The 27,758-nt window shown below is 34.0% G+C and overlaps 1 protein-coding gene across 1 annotated transcript; it reads left to right on the forward strand.

Annotated features, from left to right (window-relative positions):
* The first annotated feature begins 1,425 nt into the window (after positions 1-1,425).
* LOC128552411 (uncharacterized) lies at positions 1,426-27,758 on the forward strand. Its single transcript, XM_053533447.1, has 8 exons — positions 1,426-1,579; positions 13,490-13,659; positions 14,810-15,303; positions 17,693-17,897; positions 18,195-18,275; positions 19,685-19,774; positions 20,253-20,354; positions 25,317-27,758. The coding sequence occupies exons 3-8, from the start codon at positions 14,996-14,998 to the stop codon at positions 25,866-25,868; spliced, it is 1,338 nt and encodes a 445-aa protein (XP_053389422.1). The 5' UTR covers positions 1,426-1,579; positions 13,490-13,659; positions 14,810-14,995; the 3' UTR covers positions 25,869-27,758.

The raw sequence follows: 27,758 nt of genomic DNA on the forward strand, positions 1-27,758 counted from the left end.
TGAATATTTTTGATTGGCAGGTCGCAGTATTCACGAACATTAAATCATCGTGAATATCACCCAATATACAGTAAAAGCGGCCTTTTTATGCCCACAAAGGTGGGTATATTAATATCGCACTGTCCGTGCGTGCGTGCATGCGTCCGTGTAAATTCTTGTACGGGCTGTAACTCAGCGACCCATACTGAGATTCTGAAATAACTTGGCGTAAATGTTCAGCATAATGAGACGGCGTGTCATGTGCAAGACCCAGACCCTTAGTTTCAAGGTCAATGTCACACTTAGAGGTCAAAGGTTAAAAGGGTCTGTTTCGTGTCAGGTCCATAACTCTGCCGTCCATGAAGGGATTTCAAAATAACTTGGCATAAAGGTTAACCAAAATAAGACGTGTTATTCGCAAAACCCAGACCCATAGCTCTAAGGTCAATGTCACACTTAGAGGTTAAAGGTTTACATGGTTTGTTTCTTGTCCGGTCCATAACTCTGCCAATCATTAAGGGATTTTGAAATTACTCGGCATAAATGTTCCCCATAATGAGACGACGTGTCATGTGAAAGACCCAGACTCCTAGCTCTAAGGTTATGGCCACACTTAGAAGTCGAAAGTTAACATGGTCTGTTTCTTGTCCGGTCCATAATTCTGCCACCAATAAAGGGATTTTAAAATTACTTGGCATAAATGTTTCCTTTAATGAGATGACGTGTCATTTGCAAGACCCAGACCACTAGCTCCAAGGTCAAGGTCACACTTAGAGGTGAAAAGTTAACATAGTCTGTTTCTTTTGCCGTTTGTCTAGGTATTTGAAAATATTTTGACTGAAATGTTAACCATATTGAGAGGGTGTGTCGAGCTTATGACCCAGGTCTCATAGGTCAAAGTCACAAAATGATTTATACCTAAACTATTCTGGCACATTTTGCGTAGACAACTGTACCATTCTTGGGCATTTTTCACTAATAGTGACAGCTCTTGTGTGATACTAGGTTGGTATAATGACATGAAGTGTCATACGTAGTTATGCTATTATCCCAATATTAGGTCTCCTATATCTTTCTGTCCGTCTTATTAACTAATTATAAATATATTGTACTTCTTTTTATCAAATAAATATGTTCCCCGAGAGGGTGCATGCGAAGGGTGTGCCCTCCACAGGATCCGCTGGTATAGAATTTGATCACTAATTAAAGGAATTTAAATTGATTAAAATACTTGACTACGATAATAACGCTTGCTGATTATTTGTTTAGTCTTTATCCGTATCTCCTTTTTCAAATGTGAAAAATGTTTCGGTTCATTTAAATTGACGCATACAATTTAAAATCATGCACGAAACTTAAGAGATATGACCGGTTACTTTGTTAAAATCAATAAGTTTTAGACTAGGAAGTTAATTATATTCGGTCCTAATGATTATGTAAGGTAAGGTTAAATAGTTAAAGATATTTGTTTTGGCGGTTTTTTTAAGATCTTTAATAAAATGTTTGTAAATCGAAAGTTGTAGATCAGTTGGACTGGATCCTTGATTTCATTTGAGTTCAAACATGGAACAGTAACACGAAAAAGTGCTACATATCTTCAGTAAGTTTATTTTGAAATCGCTATGGAGATAGGATATGTTTCTACAAATGTATATGCTACATATATTATGTATGAAGTTATGGATAAATGTCATTGTCTTCCGTAGTAAAAAAGGTTCTGAAATTTGAAAATATTCGATTGTGTGGGATTAACCAAGACAACATGAACCTGTAGGTATCTAAACTACTGTTGACAAAATGACATGCAATCTATCAACGTTTTATTTATTTATAGCAAAGAAGTTGGTATTGATTAAAACCTTAAAAACCTTATCATTGAACGGACCAATTTAAATTTACGAACCTATTATTTATAACTGTGTTAATACTAGTTAGATTATATACACATTTATCAAGTGATAACTGCCAGTTTGTCAACAATAGATAAAAATATTTTTAATGAATTGTAGCTTTTTAAACTCTTTCTTTAACATGCATTTTTGCTTTCAACAGTTGTTTTTGTTTTCATGAACTTCACAGAAAATACAATTTCAATAACATACGATAAATTTCTGTCAGTGAATACAAATGCTGAAAAAAATAGAATTCTTAAAACAAAAAGAAAAGCCTTTAATGTTTCTTCTATCCGATTAGTTTTAAATGTTAAGAAGAGTTACGCATCAATATTTCATTTCTACTAATAAACTTTGATAATGTGGCAGTTGAGTCCAATAAGTCCAGGGGTGTTCATGGATAAGCCATCAGAGAATTATCTTTGGCTATATGGCAAAGTAATTATTAGTTTCCGATGCCTTTGTCTGTATACAACAGGAATGGCGTAACATATAAAATTGCTACGAAAGTCCTTCAAATATGTCATAAATTAATTATACTACAAGAACATTATGTGAATGATTTTAATTAGAATTTTGAATTTTCATAATGACAAATGTTTGATTATGATAAAGTATCTGCACAGACAGTACATTTAGCCTGCCTAATGATACTATGCAACATTAAATCTTCTAAATATACTATTAGGTAAAATATTTATGGATAGTCATGTGTAGGCGAAATAGTCTAGTGGGTTAAGTGGATGGAAATACCGTTTATCACCCTAACTGGCTTAGGTTCGAAACCTCGAGTAATCTTACTTTTTTCTGACTGATCTTAAGTTAGGATTAGATTTCATTGTTTTACATTTAATAATATTTTATATATCAGTTATACGCTTCAGAGATATATTATTTTTATATCATATATATTTTTTTCTTTGTTTTTGTGCTATATCTTTTTTTTAATATCCTTTATCAAAAATGCAGTTTACAAGTAACTTCAAAATTTAAAATGAACAAAATACTATCTTTAAAAACAATCCGTAATGCAAAAAAACGTATTGCAAGGTCACCAAATGATTGCGCGGCATTATTGCTAAAAAATATGCAAATAAAAGTATTCATTAAATTTTTTTATAAAAATGTTTTACAGTGTCTCGAACCTACAAACTCTAGATTAAAATACTGGAAGACAAGCGTGCTAGCCCTCTATGCTATTTAGTCTTTTCTTTTATTATAGGAAATGTTAGATTAATAACTCTATACCTCCTTGTTGATTTACCTGTATTGGAAAATAAACAGTATTGCCATATTATCAAAGGTTATTAAAACTTCAACAATTCATTCAATAACATAAGATAACGTGCGTACATTTAAACAGTGCTTTAAAAGTTACTCATTTAGATGTGCGTGAAATTGCCCAGAGCAGCCAGAGTAGCCAGAGTTCAGCCAGAGTTTAACCAGAGTAGCCAGAGTTTCTAGGATTTTAACATGTTCTGGCTACTCTGGTCAGCCAGAGTAGCCTGAGTAGCCAGAGTAACCAGGTCCCGTGTTTGCAAAATATTTTCAGTCTTAGCTGAGTTTGATTAAAAAACTTAATATGTCATTTAAATAGCATATTTGAAACTGAATTTCAAGTTAATAACTATTTTCAAGTGGTTAATTAAAGTAGCTCTGGTTACTCTGGCTGATCAGAGTAGCCAGAGTAGCCAGAGTAACCAGATCCCGTGCTCGCAAAACATTTTCAGTCTTAGCTGAATTCGATCTTGAAACTTAATATGTTATTTCTTTCTAAATAGCATGTTTAAAACTGAATTTCAAGTTAATAACTATTTTTGGCTATTTATAGTAGCCATTTTTTGCCAGAAACTCTGGTTACTCTGGCTGGCCAGGGTAGGCAGAGTTCAGCCGAGTAAAAAGACTTTATTAGGATTTTAACATGTTCTAGCTACTCATACCAAAGCAGCGTAACATCAATGCTTGAAATTTAAATGGCAGACACTAGAACATAGAAGAATACACCCATCCCAAATAATGTTGTACAAAAAACCATTAATCAAATAATTCGGGTTTCAGTTTTAATATTGCATATGCCATGTTTTTGTGATTTTCCTACATATCTGCGATATGTCACCTTTTTAATTGTTAAGCGCCCTTGAACGTTATTCTATATTAAATAGACGCTCAACAAATCTGGTTTAAATAATAATAATAAGATGATGATGATGATGATGATGATGATAATAATTAATGATAATAATCTCATATACTAATTTTTTTTCTGCAATGGATGCAATATGGTGTTACAGTATTCTAATTGTGGGCGAACGTATGTTTTTAGGCAGTTTCTTTAATATTATTGTTATTACATTGATATATTTTTTTATAAATCTGAGAGTTGTTACTAGCTTTTGCAGATGTAATTTAAATTATGTGTTTCCAAGTTAAGACATCACTAATATAATCCCATGATATTTAGCATTTCCTGTAGTTTTTAGTTCTTGTTTAAGTAATTTATCTGGAAAGTGATATTTTTTTTCTCCTTTTTTTTGAGTTCCTTTTTACTTCGCATTTATCAGGATTGAATTCCATAGACCAATTACGTTCCCATTCTTCAAATTTTTGTCAAATCATCTTGAACTGGGGTAAGAGTCTATTAAACGGTCTATGTTGAGGTATATGATATTTGTCATCAGCAAATAAGCTTATTCAAACCTTTTTAACAGAGTCAGGAAGGTCATTTTTTAAACAAAGGAAGAGACAAGGCCCCCAACACTAAACCCTTAGAACCCCTGATAGAAATGGTAAAGAGTGTAGCCTTCAACTACTACAGACTGAGAAGGGTTTTACTAAGGAAATATTGAATCCAGGATAGAGAGATTCTGTAGACACAAAGTTTCACGATCTTATAGAGAAGGAGTTGATGATCGATCTTGTCGAAAGCTTCGAGAAATCCATTACATTGGGGACTGTTTGTTTCCAGATTGGAGTTGTCAAAGTTTCTTGTGTAAAGGATAATAGTTGAGCCTCACAGCTATGTTTGGAAACGGAAGCTATATTGGAAAGATGTGAGAAGTTGTTGACTATTTTGGTTCTCTAAAGGTTGATTTTTTGTGTTTATGTATCAAGTGATTCATAAAAACGGACTTCTGCCAGAGTAGCCAGAGTTTCTAGGGCTTTAACTTTGTTGCGAAATGACCCTTTTTTGTACCCTCAGGTTTTTTTGTGTTTCATGTATCAAGGATTCATCAAAAGGACTTCAAAGAATTGTTTTTTATTATCAGTTAGCAGTCCTATAACTGTTTAATCCAATACCGAGTTAATACAACATAGAATGTTGATTGTCTGATGGCATAAGGTGACCATAATCAATTTTTGAATGACATTTTGCGTTTTGATTGGCATGTCACAGGTACCTACCTTTTTCCAAGGGTTTAGATGAAATACCGTTATTAAGCCGTATTAAGTTTTATGTGTTCACATGTCAACATTCGTAAAATTCCACAACTTTAAAATGAAAATTTTTAGGAAATTTGGGTTGCTTTTGAACAAGTTTGAAAAATTTATTCTCCAATTTTCTTTATATTATGTCTTCAAGTTAATTTATTTTGGTACAAATTCAAAGGCAAACACTGAAGTTAAATAAATACAAAACCAGAGGCCCTTTAATAAATATTCTTTATTTTTACACTCAAAGTTATATGGAATTCACTGCAATTGTTTATGATATCAATATAAACAAGAGGACCCATATGGTCATGAATAAGGTCCTGAACAGTCGTTATAAAAATTCACAATTTGTAATTGTTAACTCTAAATTCTGGGCATTCTGGAAATTTTAAACTTACATTGTATAAGATTAGAGGTATATTGATAATCCACAGAGAGAGACTAATATTGCCCTGGGGGTGGTGATTCAATCAAGTTTAAAAGAGCTCCATTATAACTTTTGCTAATTTACATGCAAAATATTTCAGCTCTTACCCTTGTAGCTCTGAAAAAGATTTTTACTATGTAAGTATCATGTTTTTTCTATATAAAACTTAAGTAGGAACCATTTTGACTCTGGTGTATTGATTTGAACATGTAAAATATCTAAACTCTTGTCATTGCAATCCTTTTGAGAAGATTTTAAAAGATTTTCCTGTAACTTTGCAAGCTCATTGCACAAGCGGGGGCAATTTTGACATCAGGGGACATTGATTTGCTCAATTTTTTAAAAGAGGCATTCACTAGGCCAGCTCATACAAAATTTTATATAGTCTGGGCCTAAAGGAAAATAAGAATATTTTTATAGATTTAATTTATTACTCTATGTGAAACTTAAGCCCCAAGGCAGATCCAAAATGACCCCGGAGTCCATGATTTGAACAGTTTGAAAGAGATGTACTTGCCAATGCTTCTTGCAAAATATCTAAGCTCTGGGTCTTGTGATACTTGAGAAGATTTTTAAGGTTTCACAATATAAAATGGAATAAGTACCAAGTTCAGTCAGTTCAGTAACTATTAACTATCTTTTAATCTGACTTAGTCTAACCTATCAATTTTGTTGAGTAATGTAAATTGACTTTTCACCATTTTCACACTGTTATGTAAAGGCGTTCCGTTTGGACAATCGTGACTATTTAATACTAAACCGCGATGCCGATGGTATGATGATACACTTGATACATATAAACACTAAAAGATCAAACTGAGAGTACCAAGGGTCATTTCGCAATGGGATTTCAGTATTTTCTCTGGCTATTCTGGGCTAGCCAGGGTAGCTAAAAACCAATGGGGCATCTCGGTAATTCTGGCTGTTCTGGCTAGCGAAAGTAGCCAGAGCAATTGACATCCTGATTACTCGGCTACTCTGGCCAGCCACAGTAACCAGATTTCTGGCTACTCTGGCTATTCTGGCCAGCCAGAGTAACCAGAATTCTGGCTACTCTGGCTGAACTCTGGCTACCCTAGCTAGCCAGAGTAACTAGAGTTCTGGCTACTCTGGCTAAACTCTGGCTGAACTCTGGCTAATTTAAATAGCCACTTGAAAATAATTATTAACTTGAAATTCAGTTTTAAACATGCTATTTAGTCTAAGATAGAAATGACATATGGGTCGCGCCATGAGAAAAACCAACATAGTGGGTTTGAGACCAGAGTGGATCCAGACCAGGATCCGTGCTGTTCGCTAACAGTTTCTCCAAGTCCAATACGCTTTAAAAGCGAACAGCATGGATCCTGACCAGACTGCGCAGATGTGCAGGCTGGTCTGGGATCCATGGGTGGTCGCAAAGCCATATGTTTGTTTTCTTTATGGCAGTTCAAATTATTAGATTTCATAATCAAATAAGCTAAGACTGAAAAACTTTTGTGAACATGGGACCTGGTTTCTCTGGCTACTCTGGCTGACCAGAGTAGCAAAAATATGTTAAAATCAATCCTAGATACTCTGGCTACTCTGGCCAGCCAAAGTAACCAGAGCATATGAAATCCTGGTGACTCGGGCTACTCCGGATACTCTGACTGACCAGAGTAGTCAGAACATGTTAAAGTCCTAGACACTCTTTCTACTATGGCTGAACTCTGGCTACTCTGGCCAGCCAGAGTAACAAGAGTTCTGGCTACTCTGGCTACTCCAGAGTAACCAGAGTTCTAGCTACTCTGGCTACTCTAAATAGCCACTTGAAAATAATAGTTAACTTGAAATTCAGTTTAAACATGCTATTTAGATAGAAATGACATATTAAGTTTCGTAATCAAACTCAGCTAAGACGGAAAATGTTTTGTGAACCAGGTTACTCTGGCTACTCTTAAAATCCTAGAAACTCTGGCTACTCTGGCCAGCCAGACTAACCAGAGCAAATAAAATCCAGGTGACTCGGGCTATTCTGGATACTTTGGCTGACCAGAGTAGCCAGAACATTTTAACATCCTAGAAACTCTGGCTTTTCTTGCTGAACTCTGGCTAATCTGACTGAACTCTGACTACTCTGGCCAGCCAGAGTAACCAGAGTTGTGATTTCTCTGTCTGAACTCTGGCTACGCTGGCCAGCCAGAGTAAACAGAGTTCTGACTTCTCTGGCTACTCTGGCTAAACTCCGGCTGAACTCTGGCTGAACTCGGGCTACTCTGACTGAACTCTGGCTGAACTCTGGCTACTCTGGCTAAATTTCACGCACATCTCGTTAAGATATCATAAGAAACTGTGAACGGCCGCCAAACCTACCCTTCAGATGTGTACATTTGTCCTTATCGATATAGATTTTGATGCGTATTTAATCTATTTTAATCTTTTAAACTGGTAAAACAAGTCTCTATCAGACGTTCTTATGACATTTTTCAATGGTTCACGCACGGGCAATGTGTTATTATATTTTTTTTGTTACAAAAGTACTCATTGGTCACTTCATTTTCGGACATTGTCGAAAACTTATTATGTTCAGTTACTATGACATGTGTCACGACCAGTTATTCTATATTTATACTTCCTTCACGGAAATTAAGCGTGGAAAGTGCTTAAATATACTCGATACCATTGTGTCTCCAAAGGAGCTCGGACACTGCATTAGAGAGGTCTCACCCATTTTGCGTTTGTTTGTTTTTTTTTGCAGGATTAATTGAATTATTTAGGTTTTTTGTTTGTATGTAAATATTTGGCATACAAGCATTCATTAAATAATGTTGTAAATTATCAGTTGATTTTTTTTTTCCTTTTTGAGTCAATTCCTGGTTAATTATTGGGACATGAGCCTCGAGCCGGGATTCGAACATGTATCAGCCCATTACAATACAATTTAATTTCACACAGTTTAGTACAAAATGTATTACTATCACTGCAAAATAAATGAGAAGTGAAACAACATACATTTTCGATGGTACGGGGAAGACCCAACGAGATTCTGTCTTCCGTGCACCTTCATTCATTTTAAACGTTGTAGATATGAAATGCAAAATGGCCTACAGTTTGCGAAATTGACTTTTGGGTGTGACTGATAGCATGGCTGGGTCGCCCTCTGCATTTATTTAAATCTATAATGGCCTTATGGCATATTAGTACTAGTATACCAACATTTCATATCTGAAAGTTGCGTGTAAACAACACGACATGGATTATGTCAGCCTAAATATCCAGAGCTACCGTGTATAAGATGATTCGTGAGAATGACGACCTGGGGCCGTTTTGAAGGCAAACTTTGTGTTTTGATGGTATTCATTTTTTAGTTTAATCATATTTTATTTGCTCTATACATATTTACAATAACAGAACATATACACAGCATAAAGAAGTAAAGCAAAAAGGGTTGGGCAACAAGTTCTTGCAACATTAATGAATGCCCTCCCCTAACAAAAAACACATAAAAGTTGATCGGCTGACAATCATAATCTAAAGGAGCAAACTACAATGTAAAAGAGCAACATTTATGTTTTGATTTTTTAAAGACCTTATAAGAAAGAAGAAAATAGCTCGGACAGATTGAAGAAGTTGATACCAGTTTCCACAAGGATTAAAAACGAGTTTTAGAGTCACGAGGGGTGTAATTAAGGACTATTAATGATACACATCCAATCACGATTCAAAACGACTAGTATGTTTTATATAATTTTGGACTTTGATGAATAGTTCTTCATTTTCCTCTGGTAACAGCACATGTTTTCCCAATAACAAACAGTCCAAGTTCAAAGGACGAAAATGTCGTGCCAACCTAAATAGTTTATAATGCGTTGTTCGTTAAAAGTTTGACATTGAAAAAAGTAATGCTCAGCATTTTCGCATATGGCTCCACAGTGACATGTTGAATTTTCACGGAGATGATTTAAGAAAAGGTCATTGTTTAAGTTACTGCAATTGTTTCTTATTCTTGCATGATATACTGAATAACGTCTCTCAACCACAAGATGATAAGAAGGAACCGGCGGTGGTTGAATTTTTTTCTTTAATCTACTTTTGAAAATACTTAGTGATGGTGAATTCCGAATTTCAAATTCAAGATTGTTCCATAAGGAAATTGAAGATGGGATAAATGAATTTAAGTATATCTGGGTTCTCCTAGCAATGGTAATATAATCTTCACTATTACGTAGATTGTACGGTACATTTTCTGTAACAGTGTTTGGAAAAATTCTATTTAAGTAATCTGGTAATAGATCATTGTGTCCTTTAAAAATTGTAATTAGTTTTTGATTTTTTCTCCTATCAGAAAGTGACACCCATCCTATTTCAACAAGAAGTTTATTGATAGAAACTGATTTTGTTAAACCTGTAACTATTCTTACAGCTTCATACTGAAGTCTTTCTAGTGAAAGTTTTTCATATTCAGTACAGCCATCCCAAACGACAGATGCATATTCTAAAATAGGTCTCATGTAAGATAAATAGATTTGGTCTAATGAAACTCTTTTTAACCTAAATTTAAGTGCCCTCATTGAACCAAGTAACTTAGAAGCTGATGCAGAAATATTATTTATGTGTTCGTGCCATTGTTAAAGTGTAAATAATTATATATATGTTTATATACAACACGATCCATCACTTTACCCACGCAACTTATCAGAGAAATAGGTCTGTAATTCGAGGGTTAGTTTCTATCCCCTTTTTTTAAAAAGTGGCATTACATTAACAGATTTCCATATGTCTGGATATATGCCTTCATTTAGGGATCTGCTAAATAATAAACATAAAGGTTTACACACTGATTTTGCTGTTTTCTTTAACATTTTATGACTTATTTCTTCTGGACCGTTGGCTTTATTTGTGTTTAGAGACTGAAAAATATCCGATATTTCTACTTCGGTTATGATAATATTTTCTATCAAATTATCGGTTTTCCTTACATAAGAAGGAAGGGTTGATTCTGAATCATCAATATTTGATATAGAAACAAAGTAATCATTTAAACAATTTGCTATTTCTAAATCTGAAAAAGCATAATTATCATTTTCACATTTTAACGGCGGTATGCTTTGACATTTATCACTATTATTTTTTATCAACATTTTTACCATTTTCCAATATTGCCTCGGATTACTTGTATTGAGATCACAAATATTTGTTTCTAAATTGTTGAAAAATAATTCCTTTGCATGTTTCTTTAGGTTATTTACTTTGTTGCGAAGTTTTTTAAAATGTTCCAATCATATTCACGTTTAGTACGAATAGATTTTGATTTTTGGCGGTCTCTCTTTCGCGAATAACGACGAATTTCACTGTCATACCAGGACCGATCTTTTGGTCGAATTGTTACAAAAGATGTAGGTATACATTGTTTAGCAAGCTTTAAAAAAGTCGAAGTAAACATTGAACTGGCATTGTTTAAGGAACCTAATAATAGAAAGGACCAGTCAGTATTGGATATAAGTTCATTTAATGTATTGAAATCTGCAGGCTTATAGTTCCAAATCCTACGTTTATATGGTGCTGAACATTTTAGTGACATTTCAATATGGACGTATGTTCCAAAATGACCACTAATATCATTAATAGTTGGATATACACCTGAATTGAAACTTATAATTTCATCCGAGAGTGCTATTGGATCAATAAGTGTAGACGAAGAGTTTGAGACGCGAGCACGTTCTTTTATGATGTTGTACATATTATTAATCATCAATACATCCTTAAATTTATGATTACTATCGTTTAATTGATCTTCAATTGATGTCTCCTAAAAATATAATTTTTGTCGATATTTCAAATGCCTTTTCTAAACATAATTCTAATTTGTTCCAAAATTATGCAGAACTAATTGGGGCACGATAAACTGTCCCTATTAAGTATTGACTACTCCTGTCCTTAACAGCTATCCATAGTGACTCGGGTAGATAATTTTCAAGTAAATTTAACCTAACAGATATTAATTTGGTATTTATTGATACATAATGCATATTTCAACTTATTTTATAGGACTTGCACTCGGGTGGCTAATTATGAAATGCATTTTATCCATTCCCTTTCATAATTATATGTCACAAGTCGTTCGACGCATGTAATTAGCCACACGACAACCTATAAAAGGTAAAATATACATTATTGCATACATGAATACCGACGAAACACAAATCCGCCTTCAAAACGATTACCAGGTCGTCATTCTCACAAATGATCTTAAAAACCAATGTTTTCCAGAAGCGTCTACTTAATGCCGGTCGAAACACAATGTCTCGTAGTCATAAGCGCGTATTCAATTGTTCCCACACTGTTTAGTACAAATGAGACTGGCTAGTTTACTCACCGTTTGTTCCATTAGCGCCATTTATTATCATTTTATTACTATATTTATGATTGTTATCATTTATCATTATTATTATATTATCATTATGATACATTTATATAGCACTCTTTTCATGCACATGGACACGTTCAAACATACGTTCTTCACAAAATACATTGCAAAAATACAATTACAACGAATGTAAAACGTATACATGTAATATAAAATGAAACAAGACAAATATTAATTATATACATATCTAAAAGAAATTAAGTGACCATAGGATAAAATACTGTTCTAGGCTGTGACATGAAAATAAAAAAAATGTATTTGTCAGTTTGCGAGATGTTGTACAAAGTGGGCTTTAAGCAATCTTTACTCAGAAAGGGAGTTCCAAAGCTTGGGAGCATTGAACGAAAAGCTCCGATTGCCGTACATCACGGTTTCAGTCTTTGGCAAAATCAGTGACAGCGTGTCTTTTGATCTTAGGTTTGTAACCGTTCTATACACTTCTATCATATCTGGAACATTATATACTCAGGTGACTGATTGTAAAGAGCCTGAAAGGTGTGGGTCGGAACCTTGTACTGTACCTTATTGTTACTGGATATACAACATGACTTGTGCGCTTTTGAATATGTGTACATTTAAATTGTTTTGTATGCAATCCATTGTTAGGATTTCCTCATATTTAATCTCGTTTAATACATTCATTCAGAAATATTTTTTCTGGATTCACAAAAATATCATTTTTGCATATCAATTAATCCATTCTTCTTTGTTCTTTATTATGTTATACCTTCAGCTGAGCCACGTTCCTTGCGCCAAAAAACGGTTGATATACATAGATAGCAAATATAATTCGTTTTCTAGAAGTCCTTGCACATCAATTATACTCCGGAAAGGCAAAACCTATTTTGGAGACTTTCCTATTTCGTCTGAATTCTCAGTATAGATATTATTCTTATATTAATAATAATAATAATTATTATTATTATTATTGTTGTTGTTGTTGTTGTTATAATTATCATTATTATTATTATTATTATTATCAAATAAATAAAACATTTTGTGTACATCACAAACAATGCGCCTTTCTGATGTAAACTTTGCACTGAACTCCAAATAATGATTCAACAAAAAAATCACTGTTATTATTTCGATTCTACCATGATATAAAGGATTATTTACTACATCTTTGACAACATCCAAGAAATATTTGCCTTTTATATGGTTTTCATTTCCAGATCGCTGCTATGACGTTATACGTTATAACGTAATCATTGTGACGTGCAAAGAGTCTTGTTAATTACAGTTTCAGTTTACTTTGTTCAATAAGAAACTGAATTGTTTTCTGTTAGAATATTACTTACACTGTCCCTCTGAGAGTGTGAGACAAACAACAAATTATAGATGCTTAAATATATCATTTCCGATCATTAGGCATAATGGCAAAACCACATGACGGAGTTGGTGATGAATACATCCAGAAATGTCGGAAAACAGCAATGCAAGAACTTGACGATTATTTGACTGACCCTAAAAACCATTTATATCAATCTATCGACGACATATCAAGGCGTGTGCGGGCGGCAAATGAGGAGTCAAAACAGGTATTACAGATTTTTAATTTTTTGTGTTCCACACAGAGGTCCATTTTTAACAATTTTATCTTCTTTTTTATTTCGTAATTTCAATTCAATTTTTAATGCAAGCGCCTTTCTACAAGTGTTAGATATTAGATTATTTATGCGACCATCTTTTGCCGTTATGTGCACACAGTCTCTTATGGATTTGTTTGGCATCATTTCTCACCTTGCTTTAATGTGAATAGATACCGCTGGTTAAGGTTTACTTTATTCAGTAACTGTGCATATATCGTATTGGGAGTTGGAAACGTCTCGACTCTTAGTGTGATTACTTAATTATAATTAAAAGTAATTCACTATAAAATATGGAAGTCCTGGAGGGACAATTGATTTCCGTACTTCCCACTTCTGACTTCTAACGTTTGCACTTCTCACTTCCAACTTCTTGACACCCTACTTCCTACTTCTAACTTCCTGACTTTCGACTTCTGATTTCCAACTTCCATACTTCTTACTTCCGACTTTTTGACTTCTTACTTCCCTCTCCTAACTTCCACACTTCTTACTTCTAACTTCCACACTTCTGACTTCTAACTTCCTGACTTCCAACTCCCGCACTTCTGACTTCCAACTTTCCCTCTTTGGAAGTTAGAAGTGTGGAAGTCGGAAGTAAGAAGGCAGGAAGTTGGAAATCAGAAGTGCGGAAGTTAGAAGAAGGAAGTAAGAAGTGTGGAAGTTGGAAATCAGAAGTCGAAAGTCAGGAAGTTGGAAGTCAGAAGTGCGGAAGTTAGAAGTAAGAAGTCTGGAAGTAGGAAGTAGGAAGTCAAGAAGTTGGAAGTGAGAAGTGCAAAAGTTAGAAGTCAAAAGTGGGAAGTACGGAAATCAATTGTCCCTCCAGTGCTTCCATAAAAAAATCATGACTGAGATGTTATCTATACTGGTCTTAACAAAATCAAGACAGAAGCAGCCAGTACATTATTACTTACCATTATAATTATGTAATGTCAATAAACAAAGCGTTATCTGAATTATTTTACGGCGAAAATTCTTTTCACCTATCATACTGTATAAACATATATGTATAATATAATGCACCATGTGTAAGCTAATTATACCCTATGTCATTTAACATTCTTCAAAATTCTGTACATTGTCATTAAGATACTTTTTGTAGCTTAAAGAACATTTTGCGAAGGAAAACTAGGTCATTCAGAAACGTTTAACCGAGTCTGAAAAAGCCAGGGAACGTTATCGCAAAGAGAGGAATGATCTGAAAACAGAAATCGAAAAATTCAGCCGAGAAGCAAAGCAAACTGAAAAGCAAGAACAGCTTAGACGGGAAATTGACGAACTGCAGAATATGTTCGAGCAAAAGAATAAAGAATGGGAAAGAAAATTGAAAGAATCTGAAGATTCAATTGAAATAATGAAAAGGGTCCAAAAACAGAAAATTGAACAGTATGAGAAGGACATTAAAAAGCAAAAACTAAAAGTAAAAGGTCTCGAGGAGCTGATGGAAAAGAGTAAATTTAGCTTCGGCGACATAGGTAAATTAAGGAAAAAGCTAGATGAAACTGAAAAGCAGCTGCATGATACAAACGACAGACTTGTTCGGGTTTCCTCAAAACCAAAAGAGACAGAAAAAGAACTTGATGACACAAAAACACGGTTCGTACTATATCGTAGTTGCTCAGGGTTTAATGTAGGGTTAATGCACGTTTGTTTGTGTAACAACATCTGCAGAATCCCAAGGGATTGGTTTGTGCACGAGCCCGTAGGGCGAGTGCACCAACATAGCCCGAGGGATTCTGCAGATGTTGTTTCACGAAACAAACGTGTGTTATCGCTATTCTTGCATAAAACACAAGTAAAGTGCTGGAAATATCGAACAAACAAGACTATTCAGCTGACATTAGTCGATCGAAGTCGGCCGTTTTAGGTTGTTATGGACACATGTTTTATTTATGCATTTCCAGGGCCTACAGAAACAGTGCATATTTCATACAAAATGTCATGTAGAACGGGCATTCTTGATGTGGTAATTTCTTTAATATTAAATATATGTAAAATAAGTATGACTCCCCCTTTTTCCGATATATCGGTAGAAACGTTAGCTTTAGAGGCACGGAATTATGAGAAAAGGGCATACACGTCATCCTGTCTTTACACAATTTGCAGGTGTAGTGAGGTGCCGACAGAACACAATTCTGCTTGGTTTAAATTAATAGTCTGTCCCTTACGCTTTTTTAAATGTAAACATTATCGTGTAATAGAAATTGGTATCGATACCTATATTCTTCATATCGTTAAAATGAAATCTCCAGGTCTATAACGTAGACAATTTTGCTTTGCATCCCACTCCATCGCGTTCAAAGTTTAATAAACACAAAAATTTGAATTTTTCCAACATCGATATAATCAATTTAGATTGGATTTATAAACTCAAAAATGGTTGGTGATATCTACAAATAAATTGAAAATATATAATACCTTCTGTTCATCAAATGTTCATTAACTATGGAAAAATCCTTCAAACTTAACGCTTCGTCATGTTTATGCTTTACATTACACACCATCACTACATCAGTACACTGCATAGATGTGTAAAGTAGACACAAACATTTTTTAAAAGTTTTAGTGTAAGATTTAAAGTTAGCATGTCAACTTTCTCGACTCAAATTAATTTGAAAAACGAAATTGTATTTTGTAAATGTTGTTTGCCTATCATTTTCAGGGATTAAATCGCGGCGTGTAAACTACTTTGAGTCAAATACGCGTAATAATAAAAATAATACGGAACGTCAATGCAGTCGCGTATCAGAGAGGTAGCACTTATTACAAGTTAAAGTAAAGTTAGGTTGAAAAATGATATTTTTAATAAAAATGCAGATGAAAAGATTTCATAAGTCTCGGACCTTTCGACTTCGGCCAAATTTGATTTGGGATCCATAATTTGCTTACGTTGGACCCGCAACAGCATATTCAAAACGTTCACCAACAGCGCGTGCACACGAGAATCTCCTTGTTTGTACACGTTTTTCCCTGTTTGTGCATGCCCGAAATTGGCAAAAAACAAAGGTTTTATGCAAGAATATATATCTTTAATATTTGATCGTTAGTTAAATATGTTTAAAGTTCACATAAAGTTACTCATGATGAATACCCTTTAACAATGTTTGCTTATAAGTAGGTGTAACAATGCGTAATAACCTAATCCTCCTTTAAATAGATCAGGAGAGACAACTACTTTACTATACCTTTTTACTAAAAAATACACAGTTGTGCATCTTTACAAATTCCAGTTTTACTTAGCTTATATTTAGAGAAGACTTAACTTGTGGATTAGCAAACGTATCTTGGTTTTATACTGTAAAATACGATAAGAGTTAATTAAGAAAAAAAATGTATTTTAGCGATTTATATATTATTTTATCGCTACTTGTACTGATGCACACATATATTTATCAGATTTTGCATAGGAACTGCATTGGCAATTTCATTTCTTAAATTATTTTAAGAGTTAGTGCATACATGTAGGCACGCACGCAGAAACGCATGCAAGCACACACACATAATTTAGCCATACATTTGCATATACAGACACTCATACATACGTTTCCCGATTCACATGCCACCCAACATGTATTAATTCTGCTGCAATGTACTACAATTACTTTGACACTCAGCAATTTTTTATGTAAAAACTTATAATCACATCTAAAAGAGTGTTTATTTCTTTTGAAAAAAAAAGACTTTCGAGGGATGAGCGCGTAACTTTTGTAAAGAACAAGGTACAATAGTTTAGCGCTTAGCCCTCGTTTTATAATATTTTACTGTGATTTATCAAATGTTTTTAGTAAATATGGAAGGCAGGGAATAGTAGTATTGTAATATAATTTGGTAGAAGAGAATGATATAGTCTCTTGTATTTCTATATAGAATAGACATTTGCTTATATAGTCTGTGTGTTTTTTATGTTTTTATATGCGTATAAAAGGTAAATGGATGATACTTTAATAAACGATATAATCTAATCTTCTATGTTATTGTTTTATAGACTGAACAATTCAATAGGTGCTAAACTGACAGATAATAATCCAAACATAGCTGACTTGAGTGACACTTACCGCCCCACAAAGCTGGCTGAAAGATATACCGAGCTGTATGACAATCAGTGGACTGATGCATTCGAACAGATACAGAAAGAAGTGCACTCTGACAGCGATGAAGAAATAATCAATATTCTTCTGCAGATTCTACTGGTACTTTTCATTTAAAATGTGATATTCGAGCGAGTACATTGTAGTAGATACGCAAATACTGTAGTACATGTCGTATAAACTTGATTTCTGTAACAGTATAAATATAAGCAAACAGTAGAGTAGAGCCAACGCAATTTGTTTAATTGAACTTGAGATTTAATGAACTATCCTCTTACTATATTAACTGTTTATTCAACTGAAAATAGTAAGGCAAACTTCGTCGATATAATGCCTAATGCTATGTCAAGTATAATCTTCCTGATAAAAAGGGAATAAAACGACTTTGCATATTTTCAGGACATTTCAGATTTTTGCAACCGTAGAGCAAAAAAACAAATGGATGATTTAAAGAAAACCATTTTATGCTCTGATTCGATGGTATGAGATACTTGTTTATAAGAAGTTAAAATATAGATGTATTCTGATGAACAATATGAAATAACATTAAAGAAATCATAAACAAGAAAACGCAAAATATCGACAGGCAGGTAATACATTCAAAAGATATACAATATGTTTGTTTGTTTCAGTGCAAAATCGGTATATCTTTCACAATATAAACATATGTTGCAATATTTTGAAACTTGAAAATCCAGTTATCACTGTGTGAAGGATAATTTGATCTTACATATAAAACAAAATTACTAGTTTTTATTTCGTGTCTTTTAAGTGTTTTTACAAAACATTTGGTCAATTTTGCCCGCATAATATCACGCCTAATATTATGAAGTCGGCATGTAAGTACAAATTAAATAATCATGTAAAATTTATCTATTTTTATCAAGTTTTAATGTTATTATTATTATACAGTAATTATGTGTACGCATTTGCCTTGATTGAAACATATAATGAATCCGAATTCCCTTTAAAACAAGCTTGAAATGTGCGGATTACTTCAATCATTGGCAAATATCTCCAAAACGAGCACACGAACCTATACATTTTATTTCACCATATTATAGGCCATATGTTTATTTACGACTATGAGAAGTTTCATTAAAATCTACATTATAGAAGAAATTCTATTCGCGAAATTGTTACGAAAATTGTGATTTTCCCATAGACTCACACTATGAAAACTTGCGTGATGTCCTAATTTTATCAAATGTGTCTAGCAAAAATTCAAGCACAGTGACACGACAATATCTTTTTTCTTATTTGCTGAATTTTCTAATTATATTCTGAAGTACGAACGTGCAGAGCTACCTTAAATGATGATTCTTGTATATACATACGCAAGATTTAATGCATCATAAGCTTTAGATTATTTTTTGCCTAGCTGAAGGGGAAAGATAAGGTTATCTAGGTATAAGATCACTTTATGTTTTCCCAAGAGAAAAGCTACACGTGCGCATACTGACGTCATAAGTTGACGTCATATCATGACGTTTTACTGTATATTGCAATAATATCAACGATAGGTAAGAAAAATTGTCTAACATGACTGTCTGATTAAGGCAAGTGTTTTCACAACCCTCGGGATACCGTGGATAAAAAACCATGCTAGCGCTCGGTTTTCATTCCCGCTGCTCTTGGGTTTGGGAAAACACAGGCAGTCGTATAAGATCCTTATAGTCTACATGAATAGTTTCGTTTTAAGGTTAAGTTATATGCCAAATAATTTCATAACTTAAATAAGGAATTAATGGCAGCGATTAGAGAAATAGGCCTATTCCATCCAAGGTAACGCTTCATGAACTTACCAGAAAAGCTCTATGATTAAAATGCATTAAAGCGTGTGCGAATATTTAATATTTCATGATTTTCACAATAAATTTACACTACAGGATGACGGAAGTGTTCCTGACTACGTAACAAAACAGTTAGAGAACTGTCGGAAAGAAATGTTTTCAGTAACGAAAGATCATGTTTTTGAGGTAAATAATACTAAGTCTTATAGACTATTCTGCCGGATTTTAACTTATTTTTTTTTTATTTATTGCTGTAATAGGCCTACATACATGTAACAACCTTTTTCAGTTTTTTTTCGACATTCAAAGTATTTTGTTCATGTACATCAAGAACGCAACCTTTTCGACAAAATCTGCATTGGAAGTATATTCATTTTTCCCAGCATCTTGCATAATCCTGGCTAATTTGATCGTTATGAGGAAAAATAAAACTATATGATGTAGATCTACATGTTCTAAGGCTGTTTTGCTTTTATTCTTAAAATTTCAAAATCAATATTGTTTGCATAAACTTAAGCTGAAAGTCGCAGTTTTGAGGCCCACAATTTGAAAATCATGACGACTGTGATTTAGGAAAGTGACCCGTGAAATGAAGCTATTACAGTCTATCATAAAAAAACGTAAATGACCTATTTTTATCTTTTTGAAACGTCTTCTTTTTCAGTTATATTTATCAAATTTGCGAAATGAAAGAGGACAACCAAACTACGCCCTGAGAATTACGTTCTTTGTGAAAGAATGCATTCAAATATGCTGGCTTATGGCTGTAAGTTATTTTTGTTTATCTAATGCGCAGTTTATTGAGCAAATAAGCAGAAAAACTAAACTATCAATACTATCTAATTCCTTTCAACCTTCATATTACCGACGTAAAATACGTAAAACATATATGAAACAAGTATCTTCAGAGTGTTTGGTTGATTGAAAGGAAATGTATGTAGATGTTAAAATGTTTATAACCTTTGTCTAAAACAATACATTGCAGATAAGAGAGTGATACAAGTGTATGAAGTGTGTAATTTTAAAACATGCTTTAGTGAAAGTTGCAAATTCAAAGGCAGTTTTTTCTTATCGTTTTAAAATTTATGGGCCTTTTTGTTAAATTATTTGGTTTACAAACTGCCAGGATGGCATATGGCCGTCGGAGGTGAATAAAAACAGATTTTTCCGTAGGGTAAATAATTTAGAGAGAAACCTCTTAACAGTGTCAGGTTATAAACTTCTTTCTGTATTCATGCCCAGATTTACGGACCTGAATACCAAGTTTTAAGATATGCTTGCAGAAACTCCTACATGCACAGTGAACACATTTTTCTAACTGAATACTTATAGAATGCTTTATATAAACTCTCTTGAAGTAGCAGGTTGCCCTAACCCAGTAGCTTCCGGCCATGCACGGGTATTTGTCTATGGTCCGGAAATTTTCGTAACCCTTCGTAAGTACACGATTCCTGATTTGTCTTTCCGTGAGAATTCCGTTTCTATTTTTAGCCATGGATTATTGCTTTCAGAAGTTATCGTTCTTTATCATACACCCGTATATTTCGGGTGTAATAGAGGTGGCGCTGCGGTCGGAAAACATGTTTTCCCAGGCTGTCAATTTGCAGGTAGAGAAAAGACTGGATTCCCAGTACAGTACAATAACTTCATTAAAAATAGAAATTCATACCTGACGCCTAGAAAACCTCAAGTGGACAGGCTAGATTTCCGTTTACCTGAAGGCTAGATATTTCCTTACAATTACGTCATTTTCGTGGCCCATTTATCAGTTCATATCATCAAACAAAATTATTGTCATTATCATGCTTATAAATATTATTTTCTAGAAGTAGGCCTATTTGCTACCTGGGATATCAAGATATTAAACTTAAAAGCTCCGCCCGCGTAACAAACATTGCGCTTACAGGACGTCAGTTACAATCCGTGAAGCCGTACCTAAACACAGACCACATATCAACGAAAGTTGTCAGTTTTTCCAGAAAAACCCTATGTTGCAACTTTAAAGGATGTTGCATTTCGTTAAAAATAACTCCACAACTTTTGAAATAATAAAGGCCAGAATCTGTGAATGGGCGCAGCCATTTGACGTATCAATTGTGCTGATAGGGCGTAGTATATATCGGAAATTCCAGTTGGTCTTATATGTCACAGATAAAAGATTAAGACTAAAAAAGAATTTGGAAGATTGACTCGTCCGCCGAGGCGGATGTTATTTCCAGTGGTTTTCGGATGTTTTTTTAGCAAATGACCTTTTGGATACATTTAATGTCTTTATAAAATCCACATTTTTTGTTTTCGCTCTAAAACAAAACAGATAGATTTGATACAAATACCTGACCTGAATGCGAATGAATATGAAATTATAGGCCTACATAATCGTAAATTCAATGAATCATTGCAAGATATACTTCAGCAAAGATATTGATGTATATAAATACTTACAGGATCATAAAGGTAATGTTCCACCATAATAAAATCTAAAGGAAATCTGGAAACGTCATCACAGTTTTTCTATATAGATATCATGACGTCATAAAATTATGACGTCATGATGCTATATGCACGTGACGCTGCGCGGGTAAAATTGATACAATTTGTTTAAAACCAAATAAAAAGAAAATTTGTTTGTTTCAATGTAAGATCGAAATATATGTCACTTGTGAACACCATAATTTACATTTTCACTCGTGGCTGCGCAACTTGATTTTATGACAACTGGAGTAAATATATGAAAACGGCAACGTCACTATCTTTCTGTCATTGAAGAAACATTTCTATTCTCCATATTTATTTGCGACAATGTTATCAGATTTGTGATTTTCTATTGATTCTATTATGAAAAGGTTTGTGAGGTCCAGTTTTTTCAAATCAGTCCAACAACAAGCCAGGCACACGACCCTTTCTTTTTTACTTGCCGAAGTTTCTAATTGTATTCTGAAGTTTAGATAAAGCCAGGATTTAATCAATTTATACATAGTAGATTTTTTTCTGAACGTGCAGAATGTCCTTGGAGTAGCTGATTTAAATTCATACTCCAATATCGTACCTCGTATGTGTAGCGTATATAGATCTATTTTTGTATGTGCAAAGCAAATTATATTTTCCATATATGAACTAGATCTACTTCCAATTGGTCAAAACTGCTACCTTTCACAAAAAATAAATTCCCTATTGAATATAGATCTAAGTTCTAAGAACAGAAATGTTTTTCCTTTATAAAATATTTCACTTTATGTCTAGTTAGTTAATTTATCATCACTCATCAGTCTTCTTCATCATCATTCATCTAACATAATCATCATCATCATTTATATAGTCATTCATTCATCCACCATTATTCATTGATAGTCATTCATAACTATCATTAACATTTATTCAATTACCATCATTCATTAATCATCATAATTAGAACTCATATAATCGTCATCATTTATTCATCATAATCAGTCATCATCATTTATTCATTGTCATCATCATCATCATCATTTATCAATATGCATCTTCATCTTCATACATACTCATCATCATCATCTTTTTTTTTTTTCATTCATCATACGAATTTTCAGTATTGAAAATATCCAAATTACCCATATTTCAAAGTCATAATTCTGTCAAACTGTAGGCAGAAACCCGTGACGAGTCATTATGAAACCCGTGACATTTAAGAAAAAATGGCGTTAGGTGCACTTTACTATTTACATAAAATCTTCAATGGTAGTCACTTACGAATAACACTAAATTGTCAAGAATAAGTTTAAGAAATGAACAGGCGTATCTAGATATGAAATTCTTTCAATGACGGCAAATAACACAGAAATCGCCCTGAAACCTGTGGCACGATGCTCACTATTCCTTTACAAAGGCACGTCTGAAAGCATTTCTGCGCGTGACCGACGCCCCTATCATTTACAATGTACTATGAACATGGAGTATTTGATACTGTACTAGCTTTTGAGGATTATTTACCTTAATGAAAGAATCATATGACCAAAGCTTTTTCTCCTCTCATTATGCAGTTTTGTTAATTGATAAAGTGTTTCCTGTTTATACTTCTACATAAGGTTTGTCTTAAGGTAGTTCTGCACGTTTGATAAACCGGAAGTGATGGCGTTACGTCATTTATCCGGAAAACGTAGAATAAAGCCTGGATTCGGCGTACGGATATGAAAATAATTTTATGAATTAATGACAACATGTGAGTAAATTTATTAAAATAGCACTGTTACTATATTTCTAAAGTCAAAATATGATATTAAAACATATGACACGTTGAATAATTCAAAATAAGGCCTCAAAATTAGCATGAAATATTCGGTTCCCTTTAATCATGGTCGAATATCTCAAAAATAAGCACACGGACCTATACATTTTATTTCACTGCAATAAAGGTCATATGTTTATTTACTACTGTGAGAAGTTTCATCAAAATCTACATTGTAGAAAAATTTCTATTCACGAAAATGTTATGAAAATTATGATTTTCTCATAGACTTCCATTATGAAAAATTGCGTTTAGGTCCAATTTTTTCAAATCAGTCTAGCAAAAAATCAAGCACACGACCCCATCTTTTTTATTTGCTGAATTTTCTAGGTATATTTTGAAGTTTTGAAAAATCGGAATTTAATCAAATTCTACATTGTAGAAAAAAATTTGATCCAAACGTGCAGAACTACCTTAAACAGATACTAGGATTACGGAAGGTCGGTGGTTCTACGCAGGTGCCCGCTCATAATGAAATAATGCATGGAGGGCACCTAGGGTCTTCCTCCACCATCAAAGCTGGAAAGTATATGACCATATGACCAATAATTTTGTCGGTGCGACGTTAAACTCAACAAAATAAGTAAATAAATTAACAGATACTGTGTGCTTAATTTAGCTATACTTTGTTAAAGGCACTGACCTCCAGATTTGGCTGAAATGATCTTTCTTTCAAATTGAAGTTTGGTCATATTATGAACATTAGAATATGAATTTTTGTTTCTAAAATATTTTAAAAATTCCAAATCAAGAAAAAAGAAGACTGCGTCGGGAATCGAACCCCAGACCGCCGCGATAGCGCTAAAGCGGAATTCGTGAATTATGACTTCAAAATATAGATATTTATAATCGAGACAGTTTACCTGCAGTAAAGCGTTACAAACGCTTTTCAATTTTCATCGTAGAAAGTAGTAAAAACAGCAAATTCTCATGTGTTTCCGTAACATTTAGTTTGTCAATAATTAAGTTTTAAAGCCCTCTTAAGAAATATAGCATTTATTTCCAGATATCTAAAAAAAAAATTCGTTGTTGTCGAACGATCTGAAGGCCAGTCCCTTTAATGTCATAAACGTAGTTTTATCAAACTCTTGTACACTGTATTTGAAATAAAGCAAACGGATTTCGTTCATCAAATATGTCGTATAAAAACATCATGGTATGACTCAGCTGGTAAAGCATAACACATGTGATATGTACTCTATTTAATGTTTTGACAGACGCATTTGCGCACGCAAGGGGAATGATGAAAAATATACACGTAATATTATATCTGCAACCGAAACATATATCGTGCGAAGGCAGTCTAATATCTCATTAGCTATAGATTGCTTTTGTGTCTGTGTCTTTAAATATAAAATTTAGTGTTTTATTATGTGAACATTGCAAGAGTTATGTTAAATTCGGAAAATAAAAAAATATTTAGTATCAAAATGTAGACCTTTTCCTTTTTTTATCAATTTGTTGCAGATTCAAGAACCGCCGGTTGTTTTCGCTTCCAGGGGTAAGGGCGAACTATACAATACTGAAATGTATAAGCCGTACACGAAAAATGGAAAGTATGTGAAGTTTATTGTGTGGCCGGCCATGCTTTTGCATAAAGATGGACATGTTTTGGCAAAGGGTGTTGCCCAAGGTGAGCGCGGAAAACAAGGCAATGACAAGGTAGCCATTGACAGTGTTGATGTGCTAAACATCGAAAAGCACGTTCCGCATGCAGAAAACAAAATATCTGCAGAAATTGGAAAAGAGAGACATCAACGTGCAAAGAGTGCAGAAGAAAGAAGGTTCGAACAACCAGCGCTAACAAAGATGAGCAGTACAGAAACAAAGTTAATTTGGAGACCTTACAAGGAGTATGACAGAAATCCTACGCATGAAGAGATGCGCACTTACTTTTATTATTTTGACCGCCGAGAGTACAGTAAGGCTAGAGAAGTGCTCGGCAGTAAAGTATACATTAGGTGTATGCAAAATGAACATAAACGACATGTACGGTATCAGCCACCGCCTCAACCTTGACACGATCTATCTTATCAATATCAATATAACACCTAGCTGGAACATAAAACAAGTTTTGTCATCTTTATATGGCTATGTTTAAAACTGAAAACAGTAAAATCTGTACCCTCATTTCTGAATTACAATTACAGAAGCGGTCTTTTGTACAACATTTGTAAGCATTCTAGTTGTATTTATGCTAAAAGAAAATCGCGTTCAGAATTTATTTCTGCTCCCGCACCTTATCATAAAAATAAATAAATGAACTGACCTAATGTTTTGACCTTGAATATGTTCCATGATGCTCTGAATAATGAAAGGCAACAATTGTTTAGTATGATGTTCAGTGTTTGATCTTTGATCTTGCTGTGAAACCTTGACCTTTAACAATGACCATGTTATTTTCTGCACATTTCTCATTATGGTCATTTAGAAAGGGAGCAAAAATATTGAACAGACATGTTTTTTATGCCCCCGAAGGGAGGCATATAGTTTTTGAACCGTCTGTCAGTCTGTCGGTCTGTCCGCAATTTTCGTGTCCGGTCCATATCTTTGTCAACGATGGATGGATTTTCAAATAACTTGGCATGAATGTGTACCACAGTAAGACGACGTGTCGCACGCAAGACCCAGGTCCGTAGCTCAAAGGTCAAGGTCACACTTAGACGTTAAAGGTCATTTTTCATGATATTGCATTCGTGTCCGGTCCATATCTTTGTCATCGATGGATGGATTATCAAATAACTTGGCATGAATGTGTACCACAGTAAGACGACGTGTCGCACGCAAGACCAAGGTCCGTAGCTCAAAAGTCAAGGTCACACTTAGACGTTAAAGGTCATTTTTCATGATAGTGCATTCGTGTCCGGTCCATATCTTTGTCATCCATGAATGGATTTTCAAATAACTTGGCATGAATGTGTACCACAGTAAGACGACGTGTCTTGGGCAAGACCCAGGTCCGTAGCTCCAAGGTCACGGTCACTCTTAGACGTTAAAGGTCATATTTCATGATAGTGCATTGATGGGCGTGTCCGGTCCATATCTTTGTCATTCATGCATGGATTTTAAAATTATTGAGCATGAATGTGTACCACAGTAAGACGACATGTCGCGCGCAAGACCCAGGTCCGTAGGTCAAAGGTCCTAAACTCTAACATCGGCCATAACTATTCATTCAAAGTGCCATTGGGGGCATGTGTCATCCTATGGAGACAGCTCTTGTTGATTAATAAAACAAACCTGCATCAAAATTCTTGTTGATACTAATTTAATACTTATCAAAGTGGTTGTACTTAGTAGTTCAGGTATAATGTTTGCATGATAAAGTTTGATGACAATCCTTCAAGGAGTTTAGAAGATATGAATTGAACACTTTGTTGTGATCAGGCAGGCACAATTGAGAAGAATGTTCTGCATACCATCTTTATCTTTCAATATGCTTCAAGGGGTTTAAAGATATTATGGAAAAACTGGAAACAAGGTGCAAACACAACAAAATCCAGGACTCAGATAGTTAAACTTAACCTTGGGTATGCACCATGTTTATTTTTTCTAAAATTAGAAAAGTGGGAATACATAAACATTTGTACATTAGATGAAAAAAAAGGTCTCTTGTTTTTAGCACGAATTGCTCATGGCGCCCTTTTAAGATCATTCATCCGTCAGTAGTCTATCCGTCCGTCAATGTCACAAAAATGTTGCTCCAAATTCCTTTTATTCATTCTGTTTCGTTAACATTGCCGCTAAGTGAGTGAGTGAGTGAGTTGGTTCTTACGGCGAATCGGCACAATATGGTCATATATCGCCGAGAAGAAGTTATATTGAAAACGCCAATTGTAAAGCATATCTAAAATCATTTATGTAAAAATGTAAAGCATATCTAAAATCATTTATGTAAAAATGTATATA

The sequence above is a fragment of the Mercenaria mercenaria genome, unplaced genomic scaffold (assembly GCF_021730395.1).
Source record: "Mercenaria mercenaria strain notata unplaced genomic scaffold, MADL_Memer_1 contig_2782, whole genome shotgun sequence".
NCBI classification, from domain to species: Eukaryota; Metazoa; Mollusca; class Bivalvia; order Venerida; family Veneridae; genus Mercenaria; species Mercenaria mercenaria.

Coding starts and splice junctions, on each gene's coding strand:
- LOC128552411 (XM_053533447.1), top strand. CDS start 14,996: ATGTTCGAGCAAAAGAATAAAGAATGGGAAAGAAAATTGAAAGAATCT. Junction 15,304..17,692: donor CTTGATGACACAAAAACACG/GTTCGTACTATA, acceptor ATTGTTTTATAG/ACTGAACAATTCAATAGGTG. Junction 20,355..25,316: donor AAATATGCTGGCTTATGGCT/GTAAGTTATTTT, acceptor AATTTGTTGCAG/ATTCAAGAACCGCCGGTTGT.